At 44.2% G+C, this 23,115-nt stretch overlaps 1 protein-coding gene across 3 annotated transcripts in view; it reads left to right on the top strand.

The window, feature by feature from the left end:
• dhrsx (dehydrogenase/reductase (SDR family) X-linked) overlaps positions 1-23,115 on the top strand; it is a 35,481-nt gene that overhangs the window by 5,113 nt on the left and 7,253 nt on the right. For 2 of the 3 annotated variants that reach the window (XM_027010236.2, XM_027010228.2), the window contains exons 2-6: positions 1,914-2,021; positions 4,486-4,554; positions 16,353-16,454; positions 18,417-18,624; positions 20,175-20,382. In XM_027010236.2, the coding sequence (XP_026866037.2) occupies positions 1,914-2,021; positions 4,486-4,554; positions 16,353-16,454; positions 18,417-18,624; positions 20,175-20,382 (695 nt within the window). The remainder of the gene's footprint in view (positions 1-1,913; positions 2,022-4,485; positions 4,555-16,352; positions 16,455-18,416; positions 18,625-20,174; positions 20,383-23,115) is intronic. The other variant, XM_027010244.2, reaches the window with a different exon arrangement.

Below are 23,115 nucleotides of genomic sequence, written 5' to 3' on the forward strand. Positions count from 1 at the left end.
TAATTATTGGGCAACTATTAGTGTGCAGAATTATGCAATTAAATGAAAAACTCATCTCACTTGTTTATTCATCTGTTAAAGTGAGAATAAGAAACAACTCAATTTACAAATAAATACTTCGCCCCCCCACCCCCAAAAAAGTGACCAATATAGCCACTCTTCTTTTCAATAACAGTCATAAGCTTTCCAAGTCTGTCAATTTCTTAATATTTTGACAATCAACTTTTTGTGCAGCAGCAAACATAGCCTCCCAGACACCGTTCAGAGAGCTGTACAGTTTTCCTTCACCGTAAATATCCTGTTTAAGAAGGGCGCACAAGTTCTCAATAGGATTTAGGACAGGTGAGGAAGGGGGCCGTGTCATTATTTTTTCATTTTTAAGGCCTTTACTGGCTAGCCACGCAGTGGTGTAGTTCGATGCATGCGATGAAGCATTGTCCTGCATAAAAATCTTGGTCTTTTTGAAAGATGCAGACTTTTTCCTGTACCACCACTTGAAGAAATTATCTTATAAAAACTGGCAGTAGGTTTAGGAGTTGATTGAGTCCATCTTCAACCTGGAAAGGTCCAACTAGCTCATCTTTAATAATACCAGCCCACAGCAGTACCCCACCTCCACCTTTCTGGCGTCTGTCGAAATGGAGCTTCATTACTGATCCAGCCACAGGCCCATCCATCTGGTCCATCAAGAGTCAGTCTCGTCTCATCAGTCCATAAAACCTTTGAAAAATCTGTCAGCTATTTCTTGGCCCAGTCTTGACATTTCACCTCATGTGTCTTGTTCAGTGGTTTTTCGGGTTACGAGTTTTGGTAGGTTGCAGTTCTGGAATATGACAGCACTGGACGATAACGGGTTCCTGGTCACTTCATGTTTGATTCTTCTCAGATCTTTGGCAGTTAATTTGCATCTTTTTTTCTCAACATGTTTCTTGCGAACCTGTTGACTATTTGTAACAAAATGTTTGATGGTTCTGTGATCACATCCCAATATCTTAGCGTTTTTAAGAGTGCTGCATCCCTTTGAAAGACTTTTTACAGTTTTTGATTTTTCAGAGTCAATTAAATCTTTTTTTTGGCCCATTTTGCATGAGGAAAAGAAGCTGCCTAATAATTATGCACACCTTGATGTAGGGTGTTGATCTCCTTAAGCCACACCCTCTCTCATTACACAAATACACATCACCTGATATGCATAAATCCAATAAGCATTCATAAGCATTTGCGCATTTAAGCATACATAAGCATTTACACAGCTTGGAGTTGGAACATATGCATAAATATCATGATATGGTCAAAATACTCTCTTGCCTAATAATTGTGCAATCAGTGTATACATGAGAAAGAGGTCTAGATAAATCCACTGAGCTGCATAATTGGACCCTCTCTCTATATCTTTGCTATTTGTTTTTAGTAGGTGGGTGTGAGGATGAGCTCATTATTAATAGTCCAAAAAAAAGTCAGTTAAACTTTGGGGAGTAAAAGTGTAGTATTGAAAATGTGTTCTTTAAAGCCACACCTAGATGGTCTGCCATAAAATCAAATGAAATAGAAGTTTGAAATGGCACCGTGGGCAGTGCGGTCAGCTCAGTGGTGACGGGCCGCCCCGTGCTCTCTTGACCACCGTAGGACAGATGCGAGTACTAATCTACAGCTGCCTACACGATGGGACAAGTGTCCTGCGGAGACGCCGTGTTCTTCTGCTCAGGAAATGGCCAGAAGTGGCACTGTGTAATTACGCTGTTAGACAGTGGCTTTCCCCATCACACACTTTTCACCGCCTTTGGCAAAGTCCCAGCGAGACGGAGATCACGTCCGTGATCAGGATAGCTGAAGCCGTGTGGGAACAGTAGCATCTTTCTTCCATTAATGTTGCTTTCGCCCTGTGCCCTTCCTGTTCTCTCTTCCCTGTCTAGCTTTGCCCAGACGGAAGGGGAGGGTTGCCATAGTGACAGGGGGAGCCAAAGGATTGGGCTATGAAACCTCAAGACACCTGGCTAGCCTGGGCATGCATGTGATCATTGGTAAAGTATCTGTACTCTCGCTCAAATCATGTCTGTTCTAGCTCTTGCATCATTATTTCTGATCAGGTATACCATAACTCAGACCGGTAATTATAATGACCGTATGAAATCAACATGACTCAAAACTTTTAATATTTTCTTTTATGCTAGTTCAACAGTATATCCACAGAAGGGTAAATTGGGCCTGATTTAAAATCATTTATCAGCTAACACTCATCTGTGACTTTAGTAGAAGCACTTTATTTAGCAATAAAATGTACAGTTACAGTCTATATCTGTTGCTATGCACAAATTGTTAGCCACCCTTAAGCCCTTTATCTATTGTCAGTTTTGGACTACAAGACCCTCGTTTGCATGACAGACTAATCTCAACCCTGCAGTGTTACATATACACGTGCAAACCACAGCAAACCTGCTGTGGCTGACAAACTGTTACTGATTGAACAGCCTCCGTTGTGGGTGCTGCTACCATGAAAGTGTTACCGTTGAGGCTTAGATGAGCGTGGTTGGTCTGTTGTGCAAATGGTATGTGCTCAGCAGTGGTTCTGTGGCTGGTATCTGACCATGAATGGGGTGTAAGGTGTTCCTCATAAAATAGTGAGCACAGGTCCAGTGTATGTATTTCTCATAAAGCAGCTGCTGACTGTACACGTAGGTTATGGAACTGGTGAGGTTGGATGCAGTCACCCGTGTGTCCATGTCCATATAGATATTGTATTTATTTATATCGTTTAGAGCAGGGCTTCCCAGCTCTGGTTCTAGAGAGCCACAGGTTAGTGGTTTTCCCGTTCAAACGCCTGAATCTGGAAAATCACCTGTTTAGCTCAATCGCGTGTGTTTTGTAAAGTTAAATCACCAAAATACACTTGACTCCAGCCATCCCGGACCAGAGTCAGGCCTGCTTGTTCTATAACACACCCAAGCTGTTCTTCGGAACAGACGTAATGCGTTGGATATTTTTGCTTTGGTTGCTTTGTTGTCCAGTTTTCTTTATTTACATTCACCTCTATAGATAGTAAGCTTTATAAGGAGCAATGCACGGACCTCAAATGAGAGTTTGTTTGTGCTGCTGTGGCCTGCGCAAAACGCTGACCTCTATTATCCTCTACTTTGAATGTCTGTGTACTTTCCTCATATTTTATTCTTTGCGTGTCTACCTTAATGGAGCGTTTCACCCCCAAATAGCTCCATTCTGCAAAGAATAACTGAAATCTACTGATGTCCAGTTAGAACCTTTACATCATACTAACCAGCAGGTTATATCCATTATTAGCATGGTAGTATTTTATAGTAAGCTTAGCCATTAACCTCTCAGATGAAAGCCCATTAAATATCTGTTTAAGTGGTGGGCGTTTTCAGAATTTCCTTATAATTCCAGCAACTTCCATGCCAGATTTTAGCTTGGCAACAGCAAATGTTTGCCAGGAAGAAAAGTCTCTTCCACTAAAATGTTCCATACATACATAAATGTTCCATACATACATACATACATGTTCCATACATACATTTGCCATGCGCTCTGTCAGTAAATGCAGGTATGAGCTGTACTGTAGACCATTCCCGCACTCCATGATGGACTGTGAAGCTTAAATTGGACCCATGGACTTGATTTGCAGTCTAATTTTATGGACGGATACCTTATTTTCTCAAGACCTCTGCAGTAGGAAACCTGACCTCAGACACTGAAACACTTCAAACATATCTTGCTGTAAAATTTAGTGTATGTGGTTTCAAATATTTATCATCGTAGATCAGCAATGCACCTACATAGTTTAATATTTTCAGTCCCGCATAGTTTAATATTTTCCTTGAAGCATTGATCTACCTTGTACACTGGTTGCCCTCCTCTAACATGTTCAGACACATAAACAGCTTCATCGTTTCAAACGTTAAAGGTGGGAAGACCTTAAACTGTCCAGTGCTGTGACACTCCAGGACTGCCGTTGAACACCCTTGATATATGTGTATATATAATCATATATCAAAAATCATGTATATGATTTTCACAGAGAGAGAGAGAGAGAGAGAGTGAGTGAGTGAGTGAGAGCACTGGACTTGAACAAGTGTGAGCACCTGGCTTGAGCGAGTGTGAGTGCAGTATCCGAGTGTGAGTGCAGTATCCGAGTGTGAGTGCAGAATCTATGTGTTAGCCCTGCTGCTGAAGTTTCAGCTTTGTTTCCTTGGGATCACATATTAAAATTCAGTAACGGAATAAAAAAAAAAAAAAAGAATGATAGCTAAAAAGCATTTCAGCTTAGTCAGTCCTCAGTCTGGAAGGGCTACAGCACTGCAAAGTTTAGCGTCCCTTTTACACCATCTGATTCACCCAGTTAATTTATGCCTGTGGTGTTATTGTATTGAATGTATTTCCTTGGCCTTTCCTCTTCATGAAGAATGCTGTTAGCATCATGCTTGTATGTTCTTGTATTAACTGCCCGTCTCCTGTTCCTTTCTACTCTCCCAGCTGGAAATGAGGACGAGGAGGGCCTTGCTGCAGTGAAGAAGATTCACCAGGAGACCATACAGGAGAAAGGTACAGTCGCGAGGGCCAGATTGAACACTGTACTCCAAACCTGAAGCAGCACTGCAGGTGTTTTACTGTGTCTGTGAACCACAGTGGAAAGATCCAGCAAACCGGAGAAAACCCACCTCTGACCTCTGACCTCTGTTCATAGTCATTCTTCCATATCTCGCATCTGGCGGCAGCACTTGTGACTGTCAGGGAGTTGATCGCTGCTGTTTGTGAATTTTGCCATGCTTTGTCCTTCAGACGGTCTCTCCGTTTGAGTTCCTTGACAGGGGAGGCTCTCTCTGTTTGAGGTCCAGGACAGGGGAGGCTCTCTCTGTTTGAGGTCCAGGACAGGGGAGGCTCTCTCTGTTTGAGGTCCAGGACAGGGGAGGCTCTCTCTGTTTGAGGTCCAGGACAGGGGAGGCTCTCTCTGAGTCATCCGTTAGGCACTGTCTTTGTGACATCAAGTCCAGTGGACTTCATTTGCGGCTCCTCCTCTCCAGCCCTCCCTGCCAAAGTTGTTTTTTTTCCCCTCCTTGTTTGGCACTTATTTGGAGTACTGAATGAATTACTGTCATATGTACAAGAAAGAAAAGTGAGAAGATTAGAGAGAAGGAGGAAAATGGGGAGAGAATGTGAGTAAATGAGAAGTGCAAGAAGAATTTGGGAGTGTGCGTGTGTAGGTGCGTGCGTGTGCGCTTGTGTTCACGTGCACCTACATGTATGTATTTACCTCATTGTGGCATATTTTTGATGTTTGCCTGGTCCCTATGGGGTAAAGGATTTTTTGTGTGCAAAAATGTAGATTTTATTTGGAAAAACAAGACAAATTTTAAGACAAAAACCTTTGTGAATTATTTTTGCTTTCTGAATTCATGGTTAGAGTTAAGCCTAGGCACATTTAGCCTTATTTTAGAATACATTCGCATTATTTTAGAATAAATTAGCATTATTTAGATGCAGCAGTACAAAAAAGTACATTTGAAATGCCACACAAAGATAGCCTTAGAAGACTTGGGTGTGTGTGTGTGTGTGTGTGTGTGTGTGTGTGTGTATTTTTCTGTCTTTGTGTTTGTGTGTTTAATAGAAAATAAGTGCAAGATGTTTGATGAATGTGCAGGGTGTGAATTACGTTGTCCCACTGCCAGTCTCATTGTGATGCAGATGTGATCAGGAAACATGGCACACTGATGAAGGCATCCTCTGATCCCACTGGCTCTAAGCACTCCTCCCACACACACAAACACGCTCTCACACACACACACACACACACACACACGCTCACACACACTCATTTACCGTCAGTGCCCTGACATGAATGTTCCTGTCGCAGAATCCTGTGAACTAGGGCAAGGGAGAGAGAGAGAGACGCAGCCTCCACCGCCTTATCTCTGTGCAGAGAGATGTCCCTAGATGAGAAATGAATATGTCTGCGTTTGATGCAGAGCCACAGACAGCTCCGTGTGTGTGTGTGTGTGTTTGTTTGTGAACATGAGTGGGTGGGTGCATCTACGCTTCCTCCTCCGTACTCTGCACGATCCATCACGCTGCCACTCGGCGATGGGCTAATGATGTCACTCAGTCAGGCGAAACCACCTGTGGCGAGGAGCGGTGCTTAAACTGCCAGTGCGTCCCGCTCGTCACCTCTGCCGTGGGGCTTGGCTCGAATGATCCGTGACCAGAGAGTGACAGAGACGTGTAGGAGCTGACGCCCTGCCCACGCGCTCCTCCTGCCGTGTGCGTGGCTGTGTTCCTCAGCCTCCCATGAGCTCCAGTCCACTCTCAGAGGCTCTGCCAATCAGCTGGAACCCTGGAGCTGTAGCAGGGAGAACCCTAACCTGCTTTAATTGAGACACTGACCCCACGCCTGGCCCGGTGAAGGTGCGGCATGCGTGTGTGAATCGTGCAGTAACCCCCACACTGCTCACATGCCAGAATGTCAGAGCATGGGGTAGTGTATAGGACATCCTCTTTAACGCCAGTTATAGTCTAACTCATGTTACCACTTCATGGAGTACTCAGCTCTGATTGGTCAGTTGAGGCATAGTAAATTAAACATTTAGGTTTAGCATTAAGCATTATTTTGTGACAGTTATTTTTTTACTTAGCAGAGTAATAAGAAAAGAGCATGCAACCAATCATCACCAAAAAACAATCAACCAACCAAAAAAACAAAAACCCACTGCATGTCCTTACACCGCAGTGAGGAGTTGTTTCGCTTTAATGATCGGATTTTGCATGTTATCTCTGCAAATAAAATGGGATTTTCCCGTTTCTTATTCAGCTCATTAAGTTTAGTCTAATCATATGAAAGTTGATTTTGCCGATTGTGAGAATCTACCTGATTCACATACACATGACTTACTCCAACCTCTGGGATAAACAGGAGATATATGTTGAGTCTATGAAGCCTGAGTAGCAATGGTTAGCATATGCTCTCAGTTCTGGGCTCTTTGCAGGACACACGTAATACAGGCAGATTTGCACAATGTCACGCTGTTACCAAATGCCGCTTTACTGTAATGATTTACCAGATGGTATGCTTAGTATTTTGTGTCTTTGACATCATTTCTGGCATAATGGCAGGTTACTTGTGATCCAAGATGGCGGTTACCATTGCTTTTAACATGAAATTGTTGAAACTGAATTATATGTAACTTACTTAGCTCAGCACCACTCATGTAAACTGAAGTGAAATAAACTACAATAAAGTAGGTTATGCCTCTGCTTTAACGTCATAGCAGCAATATAGCTCGAGGCTGCCTGTACACCGCCCAGCTTTTTGTTCACAAACTCTCAAGCCTCTAACTCTCCAGTCTTTAAGGACAATCCTGACTCTCTGGGAATGCTAGGCCTGCCTCGATATTCAATTTGACCAAATATCACGATATTTGATTCACGCTGCAACATTATCGACACTGTTATGATAAACAAACGAACATCCAGGCAGCTGTGGTCAGCGAAAGCATTCGAGTGGCATCAACGCTGTTCTTAGAAAACAGAGACAAACGCTGAAGCGCTCTGTGCGTCACGTCAGTGAACACGACAAGGCTGACGCCCGCCACAGATGCATCCCTGTCCTTCGTCTCGGCGTCTCTCCTGTCCTCTGAGCTGCGATTCGATCAGGGCGTCGCTTGCAGACGTGCGATGGTCTGTGACAGAAATAATGCAACGTTAAAAAGCTCATCAAGCACCCCGCCTCCAACCGCTACCTCAGAAGTCTGTCTTCGTCAAGCGTCTGGTGACTCAGCGGGCGCGAGTGTTGAGTGACTGAACCAGGACAGCATGCTGGAGGCACGCACGCGTACCCATACACACTTTTAAAAACGCACGCACGCACGCACACACATTGTGGATCCGCTTCCTTACTGTCCTGACTTAGAGAAGAAGGTTGCAGGAAGTATCAGTGTGACCCGGCGTTACGTCCACTCCAGATGGGGAGGCGATTATGAACCCCAGGCAGTTTATTTCGTCACTGCTTTCTGTTTGTGCCTGTCCTCCGGATTCAGGTCAGGGGGACTCCACCATCATAGTACCAGTTGTAATATGTGGTTAGCTTTGTGCAACACAGGGAAATGGAGGGAAACAGAGTGCTACGGTGGTATGGGTCGTGGACTTTTGTCTGTCATTTTGTTGAATGCCCTGGGGAATGACAAACACTTTGTTGACTAATGGTCTTATTTTCCTTTAGGTGTACCTATTGCAGGCTTATTAATCAGTAGACAAATCTAGGACCAAATGGTTTAGTTTGTGTGGGTGTGGGTGTAGGTGTGTGTGTGTGGGGTTGGGGGTATGGGTGTGTGTGGGTGGGGGTGTGGGGGTGTGTGGGTGGGGGTGTGGGGGTGTGTGTGAGGGTGTGGGGGTGTGGGTGTGTGTGGGTGTGAGTGTGGGTGTGTGGGTGTGTGTGTGTGTGTGTGTGTGTGTGTTCACACACATGCAGTAGACCAGCCTTAACTCAGTCTTTAACATGTTTGTTGCCGTTCTAAACAGAACTACACTGTGCCAGCGGTCCTACTGTCAGAGTGTGTCTTGTGTGCATCGTGTGTGTTGTGTGTATGCTTTATACTCATACTTGGAGTGTGCACTGTATGTATGGTTTGTGTGTGGTCGCAGTGTGCATTGTGTGTGTGTTGGGAGCATGCATTATGTACATGTCGTATGAGTGTGTTGTCACAGTGTGTATTGACATCTGACTGCTGCCGTGAATAGACCTCAGCACGGCCGGCTCCTCTCCAGAACCTTCTGCCCCCACGCTGGTGGAGCTGGTGTTTTGGCCATCGAGGACTTTGTGCCAGGAGGCTGTACCCCTCATGCGCTGTGCAATGACTTCAGAAGCCCAACATGTATGTGACACAAACTCTGTGTCAAAGACCACCACCATTGCCCCCCTGCACAAACACACATGCACACACACTCTCATATAACGTGCATATAGTGTGATAGCTTGTATCCCATCAGGTGATATTATGCAGTCGTCCAAACGTACCTCCCAAACTGCCAAACACATACACTGCGATGTGCCAGAGGTGCATAGGACATGCTATATTAAAGTGTGTGTGTGTGTGTGTGTGTTCCAATCTGACCTTGACGATCAGCTCCTGTTCTATAATGAGATAACAACTGTGACTGTGCAATCATGGCATGGGGCGGGGGAAGTGTTTCCTCCCTTCTCCTGTGTTTTATACTCCTTATTGATTTCAAGAGATGGAGAGAGAGGGAGAATCTTTTCACACCCATCATCCCTGCTCAGATTTACCATGCAGCTTGCCTCCCCTCCTCGCCTTCAGAGGACAATCGTTCCATCTCTCCTATAAAGATGGACCTCTGTGGCTGCCTTCCGCTCCTGGCTTCATCCGGAAATCTCGTCTCACACGGAAGTACGTGCCTGTCACTCTAAGGGTGTGGGTGTGTTGGTGTGTGTGTGTGTGTGTTGCTGGCACACATCGAGGAAAGAAGATGTCTTTTTTGGTGTCGTGTGAGGGCAGTACGCCAATCACGGCATCCACCAGCTGGTATCCTGGCAGCCTGTGGCCAAACTCCTCTCATTCCCCCACAGCCCTGCTACATCAGAGCCGGCTGATGAGATGAAGACGGAGGCACGGCGAGAAAGACAGAGAACGACAGCTGACAAAGGAGGTGGAATATTTTGGCGTCCGGTCGGCTTTGTCCGTAGGCTAGCCCTTATGTTTGCTTCTTAACAATACAACTCGTCAGTTCATAATCTGAGGTCAACCCATCATCTTTCGCTCATTACCAGCTCATTACCAGGTCTTAGATTCTAGTCCCGCACCACTCCACCCACCTTTCAAGACACCTCGATAGCCTTCCTCCATGTCAGTGCACACCAGAAGGCGGCGGCCGTGGGTGCCGCTACTCGCCCTAGTATTAGAACCCCGACGAGAGAGAACGACACGAGGCGAGCCAGGCAACGGCTCCAGAGCTTGCCGTCCTGCCATGGGGTTCAGCGTGTCCGCCGGGATTCCGTTGCCACCGCTGCCCGAGAGCTAAGGGCACGCCAATGCAGATCGGTTACGCTGGAAATCTGCTCACAAACTGTGTTCTAGGCCCTCAGCCCAAGTTTCTGTGAAAGATGATAAGAGTAGCGAGGAGATGCCGGATGAGAGGCGGGGTTGGCCGGCTGCTCTACCCTACTCCCTGGGTAGTGATCATACCTTTACCCTACTCCCTAGGTAGTGATCATACCTTTACCCTACTCCCTGGGTAGTGATCATACTGTTACCCTACTCCCTGGGTAGTGATCATACCTTTACCCTACTCCCTGGGTAGTGATCATACCGTTACCCTACTCCCTGGGTAGTGATCATACCTTTACCCTACTCCCTGGGTAGTGATCATACCTTTACCCTACTCCCTGGGTAGTGATCATACCTTTACCCTACTCCCTGGGTAGTGATCATACCTTTACCCTACTCCCTGGGTAGTGATCATACTGTTACCCTACTCCCTGGGTAGTGATCATACCTTTACCCTACTCCCTGGGTAGTGATCATACCTTTACCCTACTCCCTGGGTAGTGATCATACCTTTACCCTACTCCCTGGGTAGTGATCATACCTTTACCCTACTCCCTGGGTAGTGATCATACCTTTACCCTACTCCCTGGGTAGTGATCATACCGTTACCCTACTCCCTGGGTAGTGATCATACCTTTACCCTACTCCCTGGGTAGTGATCATACCTTTACCCTACTCCCTGGGTAGTGATCATACCTTTACCCTACTCCCTGGGTAGTGATCATACCGTTACCCTACTCCCTGGGTAGTGATCATACCTTTACCCTACTCCCTGGGTAGTGATCATACCTTTACCCTACTCCCTGGGTAGTGATCATACCTTTACCCTACTCCCTGGGTAGTGATCATACCTTTACCCTACTCCCTGGGTAGTGATCATACCTTTACCCTACTCCCTGGGTAGTGATCATACCTTTACCCTACTCCCTGGGTAGTGATCATACTGTTACCCTACTCCCTGGGTAGTGATCATACCTTTACCCTACTCCCTGGGTAGTGATCATACCTTTACACTACTCCTTGCAACGGCTACTGTCTTGAAGGGGGATAACTAGGAAGGGTTGCAGGGTCAAGAGGTCAAAAATAAATGGACATGCTAAAGAGACAAGGCCACGGGAGAGATCCAGGCTCGAGTAAACAAAACATTGTGTATCCCTTTCCCCTCGGTAAGTGGTAAACGCTTACCTGTACTGCAGCCAGTTTCTTAACAAAAGAGAGACATTATGAACAGGCCAGTCTGAAACTATGTAGAGTCAGCGTTTGGATCATTGGCCTCTAGAGATAAGCCCAATATCAATGGCCATTCAGCAAAAATTAGTAGTAAAAACTTAGGAATTGAAAGAAATTTATCTTTATCTTACTTTTTCCACAGCAGTGGAACGTCTGTTGAAAATCAGGTTTGAAGTTTACACCTCTCATACATGCAAAGATTTTAAATGCATCAGATCTCATCAGTTTCTTGTTGTGATCATGCAATTTCTGAGTGCTAATGATATAATTTTAACTTCAAAACCAAACAAGATGTCAAAAACATTCTCTCACACCTTGGAAGCTTGGTGCATGATGACATAATCTAATCATTATCTGTATCTGTGTAACGGGGAGAACCTGCTGACTGAACTCAAAAGTTACTCATCACTGTAGATTGTGTACATATATACCCAACCATATACATTGTACATTGTGTATATAATCATAATATACATATATATTGTACATACATTATTAATATATTTTGTACATACATAGAATATATATATTTATCTGCATATATATATTTTTCTCTATGCACCCCTGGTTCTCTTCCTCAGTTTGGACAGAGCACTCTCCACCATTTCACTGTGCGTTATACTGTGTATGACTATGTATGTGACGAATAAACCGAACTTGAACTTGAACTTGAACAAACCCACAGTTCAGACATATTTAAAGGGTGTGTGTGTGTGTGTGTGTGTGTGTAAGGGCGGGGGGTGTTTTAGGGATTCCCTGGCAAATCTTAATGAGATTATACATATGTGAATGAGCGAGGCAGGGAAAGAAGTCGATTAGATTTTGGGAGAGGACGAGAGAGAGAAGAGTAAGCCATGCCAGCTCATGTTCTCTCTCCAAGGTGGTGAAATTGAATTTCCTCTAAATGGTAATACATATCGATTTGATATTTGCTCAACAACAGCAATTTTGTTACTACACAGTGATTGTGAAGAGATGCGTAGGCTATGAGACAGGTGTCTCCGTGCGTGCGTGTACTACAGCTAAAATTCAAGCAGGCAGCACACAGTAGGCTATAGCTCACTGGAACTTCAGCCTTACAGCATATCCAGTTAAAGCTTTCTCTCTGGACACACACACACACACACACACACACACACACACACACACACACCCCTACACTGTAACAGGCACCTTTCTGATAACAGACACACACTCACAGACAAGGTTAACGTATCTCACCCCTGATTCACCACAGCTGATGGAAGTTCACCCATCCTCCTCATTACTCTCTCTGTTTGGGTACTTCTGTCTCCTAATGGATTTAGAGCTTTATTAAGCTTTTATTAGCATAATGTAGCATTCAATTCATTTATAAAGTGTTTATTATTATAGCCATTGTCTCTAATAACATTCAAAAAAGTCCTTAATAGATTATCAGCTGTCTTTTAGTGCGTAGAATAATAGAATACATTATGAACATGGGTGAGTATTTTGTGCTAATGGAGGGTTGCCGAATTGACGCAGATCTCACACCCGAATAGGGCAATTAGTGTAATGTGGTTGGTAATTACAGTGATTGCGTGGCTATAATTAGTTTAATTAGGCGGTTGAGTAGTCAGCTCAGGAATGATTCATGCATGCCCAAAACAGGATGTTGAGAAGCTCATATTCCGATATGTTACGAGCAATTAATAGTAATAACTGATAGTAAAACATCTGTTTATTGTTAGGATGAGACATTATAATTTTAGAATAATATGTTGATATCATTAATAATTCATTATGGGTCCAAGCGGAAAGGTTCCAGATGTAAGACAGTCACCATTTATGTGTCATGTGTCAGTCATGGGTCATAGTCATTTCAGTGGATTACACTCCTACCCCCTTTCATTTACCAGTGTACCCTCACTGCTTCGTCTCAGTGCATGTTCTGCGCTCCTCTGCCTGTTTCCCTGTCAGGCAGTCGTAGATCGATGACACTGAGGTCAGAGCGGCTCGGAGGAGCCCTGGAGCACATCGGGCCCCCTAGGAGGCCACACTCAGGGCTCACTCTAGTGGGAGTACCATCACTGGCAGTCAGCCTGGTATTTATTGCTAAGTCCACACCGTTACGGCTCAGGAGCAGCGTCTCTACACGGGTTTAGGCGAATCAGACAACCAAGGCACAGGCAAACTGTCATGGCAGGATAATTTTAGACTGGTAAAAATACTGCATCACATCAAGCTGATTTCAAATATTGAGTCAGAGTCCAAGACTACTCTTGTTTTTATTTATTTCTTTTTTGTATGACGCTCCCCCCACCCCCGCCCCTTTAAAAAAACAAAAAACCCAAAAACCAAACATACTGGAAAACGGTAGTCACTAAATGTACCCATAAAGCCCCACTTCCCCCTCACTTCTTTGATCTGCGCTGACTTTGCCAGCAGCCTGCCGTCACATCGCGCCATCCACAGAGCAGCACCGCACACCAAGGCAGAGCTGAAATTCACTTGGTTTTGAGAGAAAGGCCACCAGCCACGGTGCACATTTTTTAATAAGCCACCACATTTCACCTTTGCCATTGTGCCGTGTGAGCGGGAGGCAAAACGTGCCAAATACCAGGATTAGCATAACATGAATACCCAGGTCGTCTGAAGCGCCGCGCACGTAACGGAAAGAGCTGAGGGATGGAGTTGGGGATGACACGCCGCTTTCTTATACAGCTGCTCAGACGCTGCCCTACCATGTCCTACCATGTGAACACGTCAGGATACCACATCATTATAATGCCATTCAGAAAACGTTTTGTCCACTAATTTGCATTAAAAAGGAATGCGTTTACATAGACGCATTTCATAAAACTTGGCTTTGACAGTGGTACTTGAAATGATATACGCAATAGCAATACAAAGTAAATAAATAAAGTGCAATATTGAAATATCTAGATTATTAAATCACTGCAATAAGGCAAGTAATCTTGCCTGTTGGTTGTAAAGCACAATATTAAATATCTCATTGCTCACTATTCTCTATAGTAACAGAATTACTGATAAATTCACTCATTGAAAAGGGTTTCTTAGTTTCTTCAACAATAAAAGCAACAAAAAAATATCCACCCTGTGATGACATTTCAATGATTTTCCACCTCCAAGTTCAACTTGCTGTTGAAAAAATATGATGAAAAGAACATTATCAAAGCACTAAAAATCTGTTTTAAACGAATAGAAACATCTATAAAGAACATTGATTTAAATACTTCAATTACAGATACATTGTTTCAAAATAGAAGATGCTCACCTGTGACTGGTGGAGGTCTAGCCCACCATCTACATGCCCAAAAGCACACGTTTTCATCCACTCCGATGGGTTTGCTTTTGTTTTGCTGCAATTTCTGTATCATTGGGATCTCCCAACTCTTAAAGAACTAGCCTTCTCTCTTTGTATGTTTGTTGTTGTCTGTGCCCTCAGTCAACATTTGTCCTCCACAGTATTCGTATAATTACTCATATTCACAAGCTGCCATTAGCTCAAAGGTTACTTCAGCCTATAGGAATAAATGGTCTAACTAATTATAAATGGAATAACTAATTATAAATGGAATAACTAATTAGACTTGATGGTAGAGGCGTGCTGAGCAGCAATGAGTTGCAAGATCCACCGATTGATCCTGACAGATGCATGGATAGGTCATTAGATTATTGAAATGAGCTGTGAGGAACCCTCTTACAATTACCTGATCAAATTAGCTTTGAGGACCCGTCTTACAACTGTCTGATAAAATTCCAACAAGTTGCAGAGTTTTATAAATAATATATAAATGGTCCCGATTGTAAAAAGCCCATAATGCCTCCTTTCTACACGTGTACGTTGGACTGTTCACTTGTGCTGTGGAGTGAGGACCATTTCAGACAGACTGTGAAGTGCTACAGAACCATATCTTTCCTGATCAAGAATGTTGAGGTCAAGAGGGATTTAAAACAAGTGCAAGAAAAGATGTCTTGAACAATGCATTCAGCTACACTGGTGAATGTGAAGAAGTGGATACAGGGAAACAGGCAGCTCGAGAAGCGTTTTTAATGCAGCTCTGTTCAACTGGACCGGCAGTAAGAGGGCGTTTGAAAGCACATCCTTTTGACTCTAAGTAGGCTTTTGGCAGTCACTGTAATTTACCAGCTATTAAGCTTTATTAAAAGGCTTAATTGCATGTGTGCTTTGATGTACGGACTGCCCAGTGAAGGGTTAGCGCGCGAACTGCTCCGCATAAAAGCACAAAATCGACGGCCTTTCAACCAGGCTACTTTGTGTCCCAATGATGCCTCAGCCAGATGGGAGTCCAAGAGAGCATAACTGGCCGTGCTCTCTGGGCAAGGAGGGCAGCCTCCCACGCTATCGATCAGGGCGATACTAGTCCTGCTCCCACACCCGAAACACAAGCAACTGTACTGTAACGTGTAAATGGCAGTTTGAAAAAATGTGGTGGCTGCTTCTTGCCATAGAAGAAGCACGTGTTACCCTAAATCCTAACCCACCCTTGTCGATAGCTATCATATTATGGAGTTCGTAATCGTTTGATAGAATTGGTGACAACTAAGCTGAGGTCAGCGTTAAACGCTAAAGTTAAAAAAACAAACAAAAAAGCACAGTCATCCTAAGTAAGTCTTTGGAATCTTGGAGATCAGTATACTTTAAGTGACATGTATATGTGTTTCCTAGACTTAACCATCAAAATGTCCATTAGCCTGCAAGCACACCTCACCTGTTAATGCTAATGTGGCTGACAAAGAACAAATGCTAATCGTGAGTACCTCTTAGAATGGTCTCATTTACATAATGATAACTGGACCCTGGTTTCATTCATTATTAGAAAGGTTGCCATGTTTGGGGTAATCTGTTACTTAGCTTAATTAAGTATTTCAATAGGGCATTCCTGAGAGTGGCATGCATCATTGCTGGTGGGGGTTCGAGTCATGGCCATAGGCCATTGTATTTGAGTTCTTTTAAAGCATGTATAGTAAATGGCACCATATTGATTCACATGATCGATTGTTGGATGTTGCTGCATTAGCAGTGATCATGCGGTTTGCTTTTGGTTGCAGTGGAGTTCATGTACCTGGACTTGGCCTCCCTGAAGTCTGTGCGCCAGTTTGTCCGCAGGTTTGAGTCCAGGGGTCTGCCTCTGCACGTTCTCGTCAATAACGGTACGTAGCTTGAGAAGTAGGAAAATAATTAGCCAGAATATTTTGTGTCGTTTTGACCAAGAATGGCAACTTTTGTTGATTGCTAATCCTACTGGGAAACTAAGATATGATGCAGCTCCCAGATGTTCACTGATCAGAAGAAACCATAGGTGAGTTTTCATAAGATATCAACATCATGCTATGCTATTTCAATCCCATAATACACCTACAGTACACCTTACTCTGGGTTTCTATGCTCTACTACCTTAAGTTAAGGTTTGAGCTCTGGAGGCCTTGGAAAATTCTTGCTAGTTCATTTTAATTCCTTTTATTGCAGTTTTCCTACCTGGAGAACTTCAGCCAGAGGGGCTTTTGGGCCATTTCAGAAACTTTGCCCAATATCTCAAAATGATCAGGACTCGCAGTCGAGAACTATCTGCAGGGCTCTGCAGCAGAAGCCTGGTGCTCATGTGTTTTTTTAGAAGCGTCTGATCTCTGTCCTCGGGCCCTTGGGGGTCGTTTGTTTTTAAATGGACAGTTCTTATTTAGCAGCCTCCCCTAGGGAGCGTCTCCAAATGGGAGAAACAGTCACAGTCTGTCCTGTCTCAAACAGAAAATTAATAATTCACACTACCTTCCTCTCTCTTTCTCTCTATCTCTTTCTCCCTATCTCATTCTCCCTATCTCATTCTCTCTCACTGTCATTTGTTCTCCATGGCACACATTCCGTCCTACTGATAACAGTTGAAGGACAAATGCATTTGTGCCACCCCATCGAGGGTCTAATGATGTAGAAAGGTCACTGCTTGACCCCCCCCCCCCCCCCCCCCACGTCTCTGGAACAGTAGCACTGATGCATTATGGGTAGGTGACAAGACTTGTCAGTCGGTGTGGAATTACTCTTCAGAATTCTACAAGCTCACTAAGGTTTTGATTTTTTTGTGAGGTATCACAACTGCAGTGTTAGATCTGTGCTTCTTACCTTTTTTGTAAATAAAAAGGCATATTTAAAAAAATAAATTAAGCACATCAGACATTGGACAGAACATTGCTGTAATCATGATTGTTGCGTGTTCTGAAGAACCGAGCAGTAATTCTATTAAGAGCACAATTTTGATGAAACATTTTGCAAAGCGGGGCTTACTCTTGCGTGGGAATAGACCATGCACATAGACAAAAGCAGGGATTGATCTTTCGAAGGGATTCAGCACAGGTTATGCCCATGTCACACTGAAATCTCCCCTCTGTCTTCAGCTATCCCAGATTTGCAAGTTAATATGGAATCTCACAAAAGCTGGTGTCCAAATAGCTCATGCGTCAAACCGGAATTTTTGGTCAGGGTGAACCTGACCCGCTCTGATCTCTACATTTTTTCATTCAGTACATTTTTTTTTTTGAGTGAAGTCACGAATTATGCCTTTTCAGAGAAAGGCACCGACAAAAGGTTGTGGGTTTGACATTTGGGGGGTGGGGGGGGGGGTTATATTGGCCAAATCCACTTAAGCTGCAGTATTTTCACACCAATTGCTTTGCTAAAAGTGCTAAACTGGCATGAGAGGGCATATGAAACAATCTACCAGAAACACCCCACCCCTCCCTCTTCAGACAGCGTCTTTGGTGTCATCTGATCTTCTGATAAAGCATTTTTAGAGCCTCTGAAACCCTTCCCTCTTTAGTCGAGTATTCAAGAGCCTCTTTTCCTGTGAGAGGGAGTCTCAGAATTTCCCCCCTACAATTTTGTCTGCACCATCACTTGAGCTCAGAGTGGGTGTTTTAAACTAGCGCTTTCAGCTTCTGTCTTTCTGTGCCTAGTATGCCCTGCCACTTGGTGGATCCTCTAATGACGTCCCAGCAATTGAAACTCAAGTATTTTCTATGGAGCCCTCTGCCCTCACATGTCCCCAACCACAAGGCACCTTTGCACTGTACATCTCGTTGGTTATGTGCAGTCATGATCTTGTCTTCGCTGTTGGGCACGTCTAGCGGGCGTCATGCTGGTCCCGGAGCAGGTGACGGAGGACGGCTTTGAGCTGCATTTCGGACTGAACTATCTGGGCCACTTCCTGCTCACCAACCTGCTGCTGGATGCGCTGAAGAACTCGGGCAGGAGCGGCAGCTGCTCGCGCGTCGTCACCGTCTCCTCGGCGACGCACTACGGAGGATGCCTCAGCCTGAACGACCTGCAGGGCAGGTGGGAGGGGCTTTGGTTTGTTTGTTTGTTTTGAGGGTGCCACATGTTGCTCCTGGAGAGGCACCCTTTTGCAGAGGTTATTTACAACAATTGGGAAACACAGCTGAACTAATCTTGGTCTTGGGGAGTATCTAAATATTGCTACCAGGTGTGCAGGCTAAAGAATGGAGCTAAACTCTACAGGGCAGTAAAAATCACTTGGCAGATGTCCACAATTCACAGTTGGGGGTAAGAGAAGTCATGGAGGTTATGGCCAAACTGAAGGTACAGGCAAATATGTCATCAAGTGAGCTTTTTTACATCTTGCTTGGCTTTGTTTCAGTGTGCAGAAGCGATTATAAAAAAGAGCTGATGAATTTCAGACAAAACCAATCCATTAGATTACCTTACGCACTATATGTTCAGGAAGGATTCACGTTTTCAAAGTTTTGATAGCATGCTATTTTCCCTAAGTGTATGCAATGCGAGGAAATGCATGACTCAACTTTGTCAGCAGTTTCAGTATATGGATTCAGTATGCTTTTTGCCTATTGGGAAAGAATATGGCCAATATTTAAGCCTTAGTTTAAACATCTTAAAAAATGAGGACATGCTTGCCATCTTTATTATCCATGTCAGTAAGACAGAAAAGCTGTCAAGTAACACCAGCAAAAGACACAGATTTACAACGGGTAGCATGTAAACCCTGCCCGTGACAGCCAGTGACAGCTGAACATTGGACATCAGTGATGGCGTTAATGTCCCCGCTCCCATTTTATCCCATAATACACACCCACACACTCAGGACACCTCCATACAACTGGCCTTGATGGCAGCTTGGCACTTCAAATTATATTGCCCCTGCTTGTGTTACCCCTTTTGTACATATCGCCGACACACCTTCCTGCTCAAGGACACAAGGAACGTAACTCGGCACGGGGTCAGAGCGTTATGTCTAGTGATTGAGCGAACGTCGCACAGCCTCCGGGGAGATGGAGCGCGCCGGCTATAAGCGCGGCAATGAACGCAGACAAGCGAGAAAATGAGATACAGCAAAGCACTGCAGTGCCTTACACCCATGCAATGGCTCGCTGCCACACTCTAGATTCAGCTGTGAGAGTGGGCGGTCAGAGCTAGTGCAATGGATTGTTGAGTTCGCCAACTCCTTTGAGAGATAGAGGATGGTCTTGTCGTTTGTTTTTCTTTTTTTTTTCTTTTTTTTCCCCATGGCTTATCACTGAAAAACACAAGTTAACTGAACCTCAGTATCTTGGATTAGAAGGAGGTTGGCAATCTTGAACACCTCCAAAATGCAGTTACAAAAGGGAACAGGGTATTAACGAGAAGGAGGGATAACTATTACATTTTAATGAATTGGAATCAGGCCGTCGTGTCTCGTCCAGAATCTTTCTCTGTCTGCGTCTCTCTTGCCTTCTCTCTCTCTCTCTCTCTCTCTCTCTCTCTCTCGTTCCCCTCTCTCATTCTCTTTTTCTCTCTCTCTCCTCTCCCCTCTACACCTCTCTCCCGCTCTCATTCTCCATCCTTCGGTGCTTCTCCCTTTCCTCTCTCAGGTCATGCTACAGTCCCCACGGGGCATACTCCCAGAGTAAGCTAGCCCTGGTGCTCCTCACCTACCACCTGCAGGAGCGTCTGCAGGGCCAAGGAGACGCAGTAACAGCCAACGCCGTGGATCCTGGCATGGTGGACACAGCCCTGTATGAGCATCTGTGCCGCCCTGCCCAGATGGCCAAGAGACCCGTGGCCAAACTGCTCTTCAGGGTGAGCAAGGAGTCGACAGCCACCTCCTCTCCGGCCTCTGGCCAGATTCCAGATTAGTAACCCTTTCCTCGCCAAGACATATGTAAAAGCTTCCTTTTTGCCTGAATAGTAGAGAAAGCAAGAATTAATATGCAACTGTAGTCTGGAACATTTAATAACTATAATAATTAATGATTACTTACTGCATAGATGTTTAATACATGTCTTCCAAGCCAGTCCAGCGTGTGTGAAGCATATTTCAGACTCTTGTTTAACTCTTTATTTCAAACTGAAGGTTGCTTGTCTCATTTGTTTTCCTATTCATTCCATGGTCTGGTATTTCCTTTCATCGCTTTGTCTGGGCCACAGTTGCTTTTTAGTATTGCAAAGATGTGACATAACAGCGGCGCTTTCTTGTTAGAGACCTAATGCAGCGCGTCAGTATGTCTACATCATACCCTAATATGAAATATGACAATGTGTCTGGAAAGGGTGTGATATGAGGCAGTTCTCTTGCATTTTGTTTTTCCACCTTATCAAGTGGGAGTTTTTATCTGTGGCTGTCAACAGGACCAGCTGGTCCCTTGGAATTCATCTCAAAAACGCATGGTTCTGATGATGTATGTCAGGGTGAAGGATAATTGAATGTATCTAACCCCAACAAATCAAAAAGGGGACGGCTATGTGGATGCTTGTGTTCGATGGTAATCATAGGTCGCTCTTTCAACCCTCCTGATGTCTTGTGATTCTGCCAGATCAGAGGGCAAGAAAGAACAAAAAAAAAACAAAACTTGGAATTATGAGAAAATGAAAGCACAGCAGAACTGCCGCCGCACCCTGAGGCCTGGGTTGTGGACATCCCAAGATTCGGAGGAAACACACATAATGGTGGAATGCTTTAACCTGCATATGTATCTACTTAACCATGTGCTCAATTAAAATATGCATCATTTATTTATAGGGTTCAAGCTATAAAAGGTTTCCAACGCTGTTTCCCTATGGCTCTTTTTAGTATTATGCATTTTTCTCAAAGCTTCTACTCCCTGCTTCTATGATATCAAACAATGAGAGGATTCTGTCCAGATAAAAGAAGCTTCCGGAATTGCCAATAAGCTGACATTACCCTTCATCCAACAAAAGATCACACTTATCTTTCTCGCCCAAGTTTAATTTCCGCCAAACCATCACTTGCTAAGATGGCCAGCACTGATATTTTTTTATTGTGATGTTCATCGGCATGGTGATTTTCACTTTTCTTGGACTTGTGTGTCATAGCCAGGTCAAGGCTTTGGGGCTTGATTAGATGGTAATCAAGATGGTAGATGGTAGATAATCTGATTCTCCATACTAAACTAAAGCTCTGCGTGTTTGGATATGCAGCGTTATAAGTCAGAGATGTGACGACAGCTAAGGCCAAGTGTAGCAGAGGTTAGGAATGGCACAGTACGCACATCTAGACAGGAGACTTACGCGTTGTTGGCAGCTTCCCTGTTACTGATCGTATCGTTGCTTTTGCTCAAGCCGACAGGTTTGTTCTAAAACACCAGACACTTCATCTCTTTTCCAAACACACCTTTGTTACAGGTGCATTTTGTAAGTGAATAAGCACTGATTACAGCCCAACTGTGGGCATGATTAGACAGCCACCCTTAGGCCGTCCATGGCAGTTTTGGACCAAAGAACCCAAATATTTTTGGAGTGGTGGACCACCACTCAGCAGACCATTGACACTGACAAGGTAATGCTGTGGCTCAGGCTGTTGCTCGTTTATCCAGCCCGTTTGTTGGGGTTTATCCAGCCCAGTTTTGTTGGGGTCATATCAGAGTAACTGCTGGGTTGAGTGCGATGCATCACCCAAAAAATATCCCACCCACAGTGGCCTTGTGCTCAGAAACTGACCATCAATGAGAGGATTAACATCTGTGCAAAAGTACACTTGCCGGTGTTTCTGGTAAATTGGCTGTTGAATGTAAAAGCTTTTGTAAATGAGGCTCAAACTGCTTGTTGTCATATATTTCCAGGTGTGTATGTTTCTTATAATGTGGAGGTAATAATATACTGGAAGGTATGTGTGCAGCATGGCAAAGAGTCAAGGTTTTGTACTGGATAGACAATGAGGTAAGAACGTGTGTGAGGAAAATATTTTATACAGCTTGGGGAAAAATGCTTGGATGGCATTAAGTTCCGAAGAAGATGGCTTATTGAGACATCAAAACAATCCAACCCCACAGAGAGTCTTTAAAGAGAATCTTTGAAGAGATTATATATATAAGTGATAATGCTTTTTAAAGTTATTTTCCTGGAAACAATTTGACTTTATTTGGCTGTCTCTGAAGGGTCTAAAAACTGATGAAGGAGATTCCAGAGGGCTATTTTTGGCTGTCTGTATTTCCTGTCAGATTTTTGTGATATAGAGAGGGTAGAGTGAAAGAGAGAGAGAGAGAGAGAGAGAGAGAGAGACAGAGATTCATTTCTCCTGTAAATTGGGTGGGTTTTAGGTTTTTCACCAGCCATTTCCTCAGAGCTTAAATACACCCACACCTAGCAGAGAAAAACGGAGCATTTGCATCCTTCTCCTTCAGTTTTTATTATCAGACTGAATGACCTTGCAGAAGACAATTAAGTACTCAAGGACCGTTTCCTAGATACTGTTGATGTGGGATGCACATTGATTTTGGTTGGGTGCTCTGTTTACATGGTGTTTGCCAGAGATAGGGCTGAGTAAGAATACCAGAACACTTGTTGGCCAATTAG

Source organism: Electrophorus electricus, chromosome 16, assembly GCF_013358815.1.
Source record: "Electrophorus electricus isolate fEleEle1 chromosome 16, fEleEle1.pri, whole genome shotgun sequence".
Lineage (NCBI taxonomy): Eukaryota > Metazoa > Chordata > Actinopteri > Gymnotiformes > Gymnotidae > Electrophorus > Electrophorus electricus.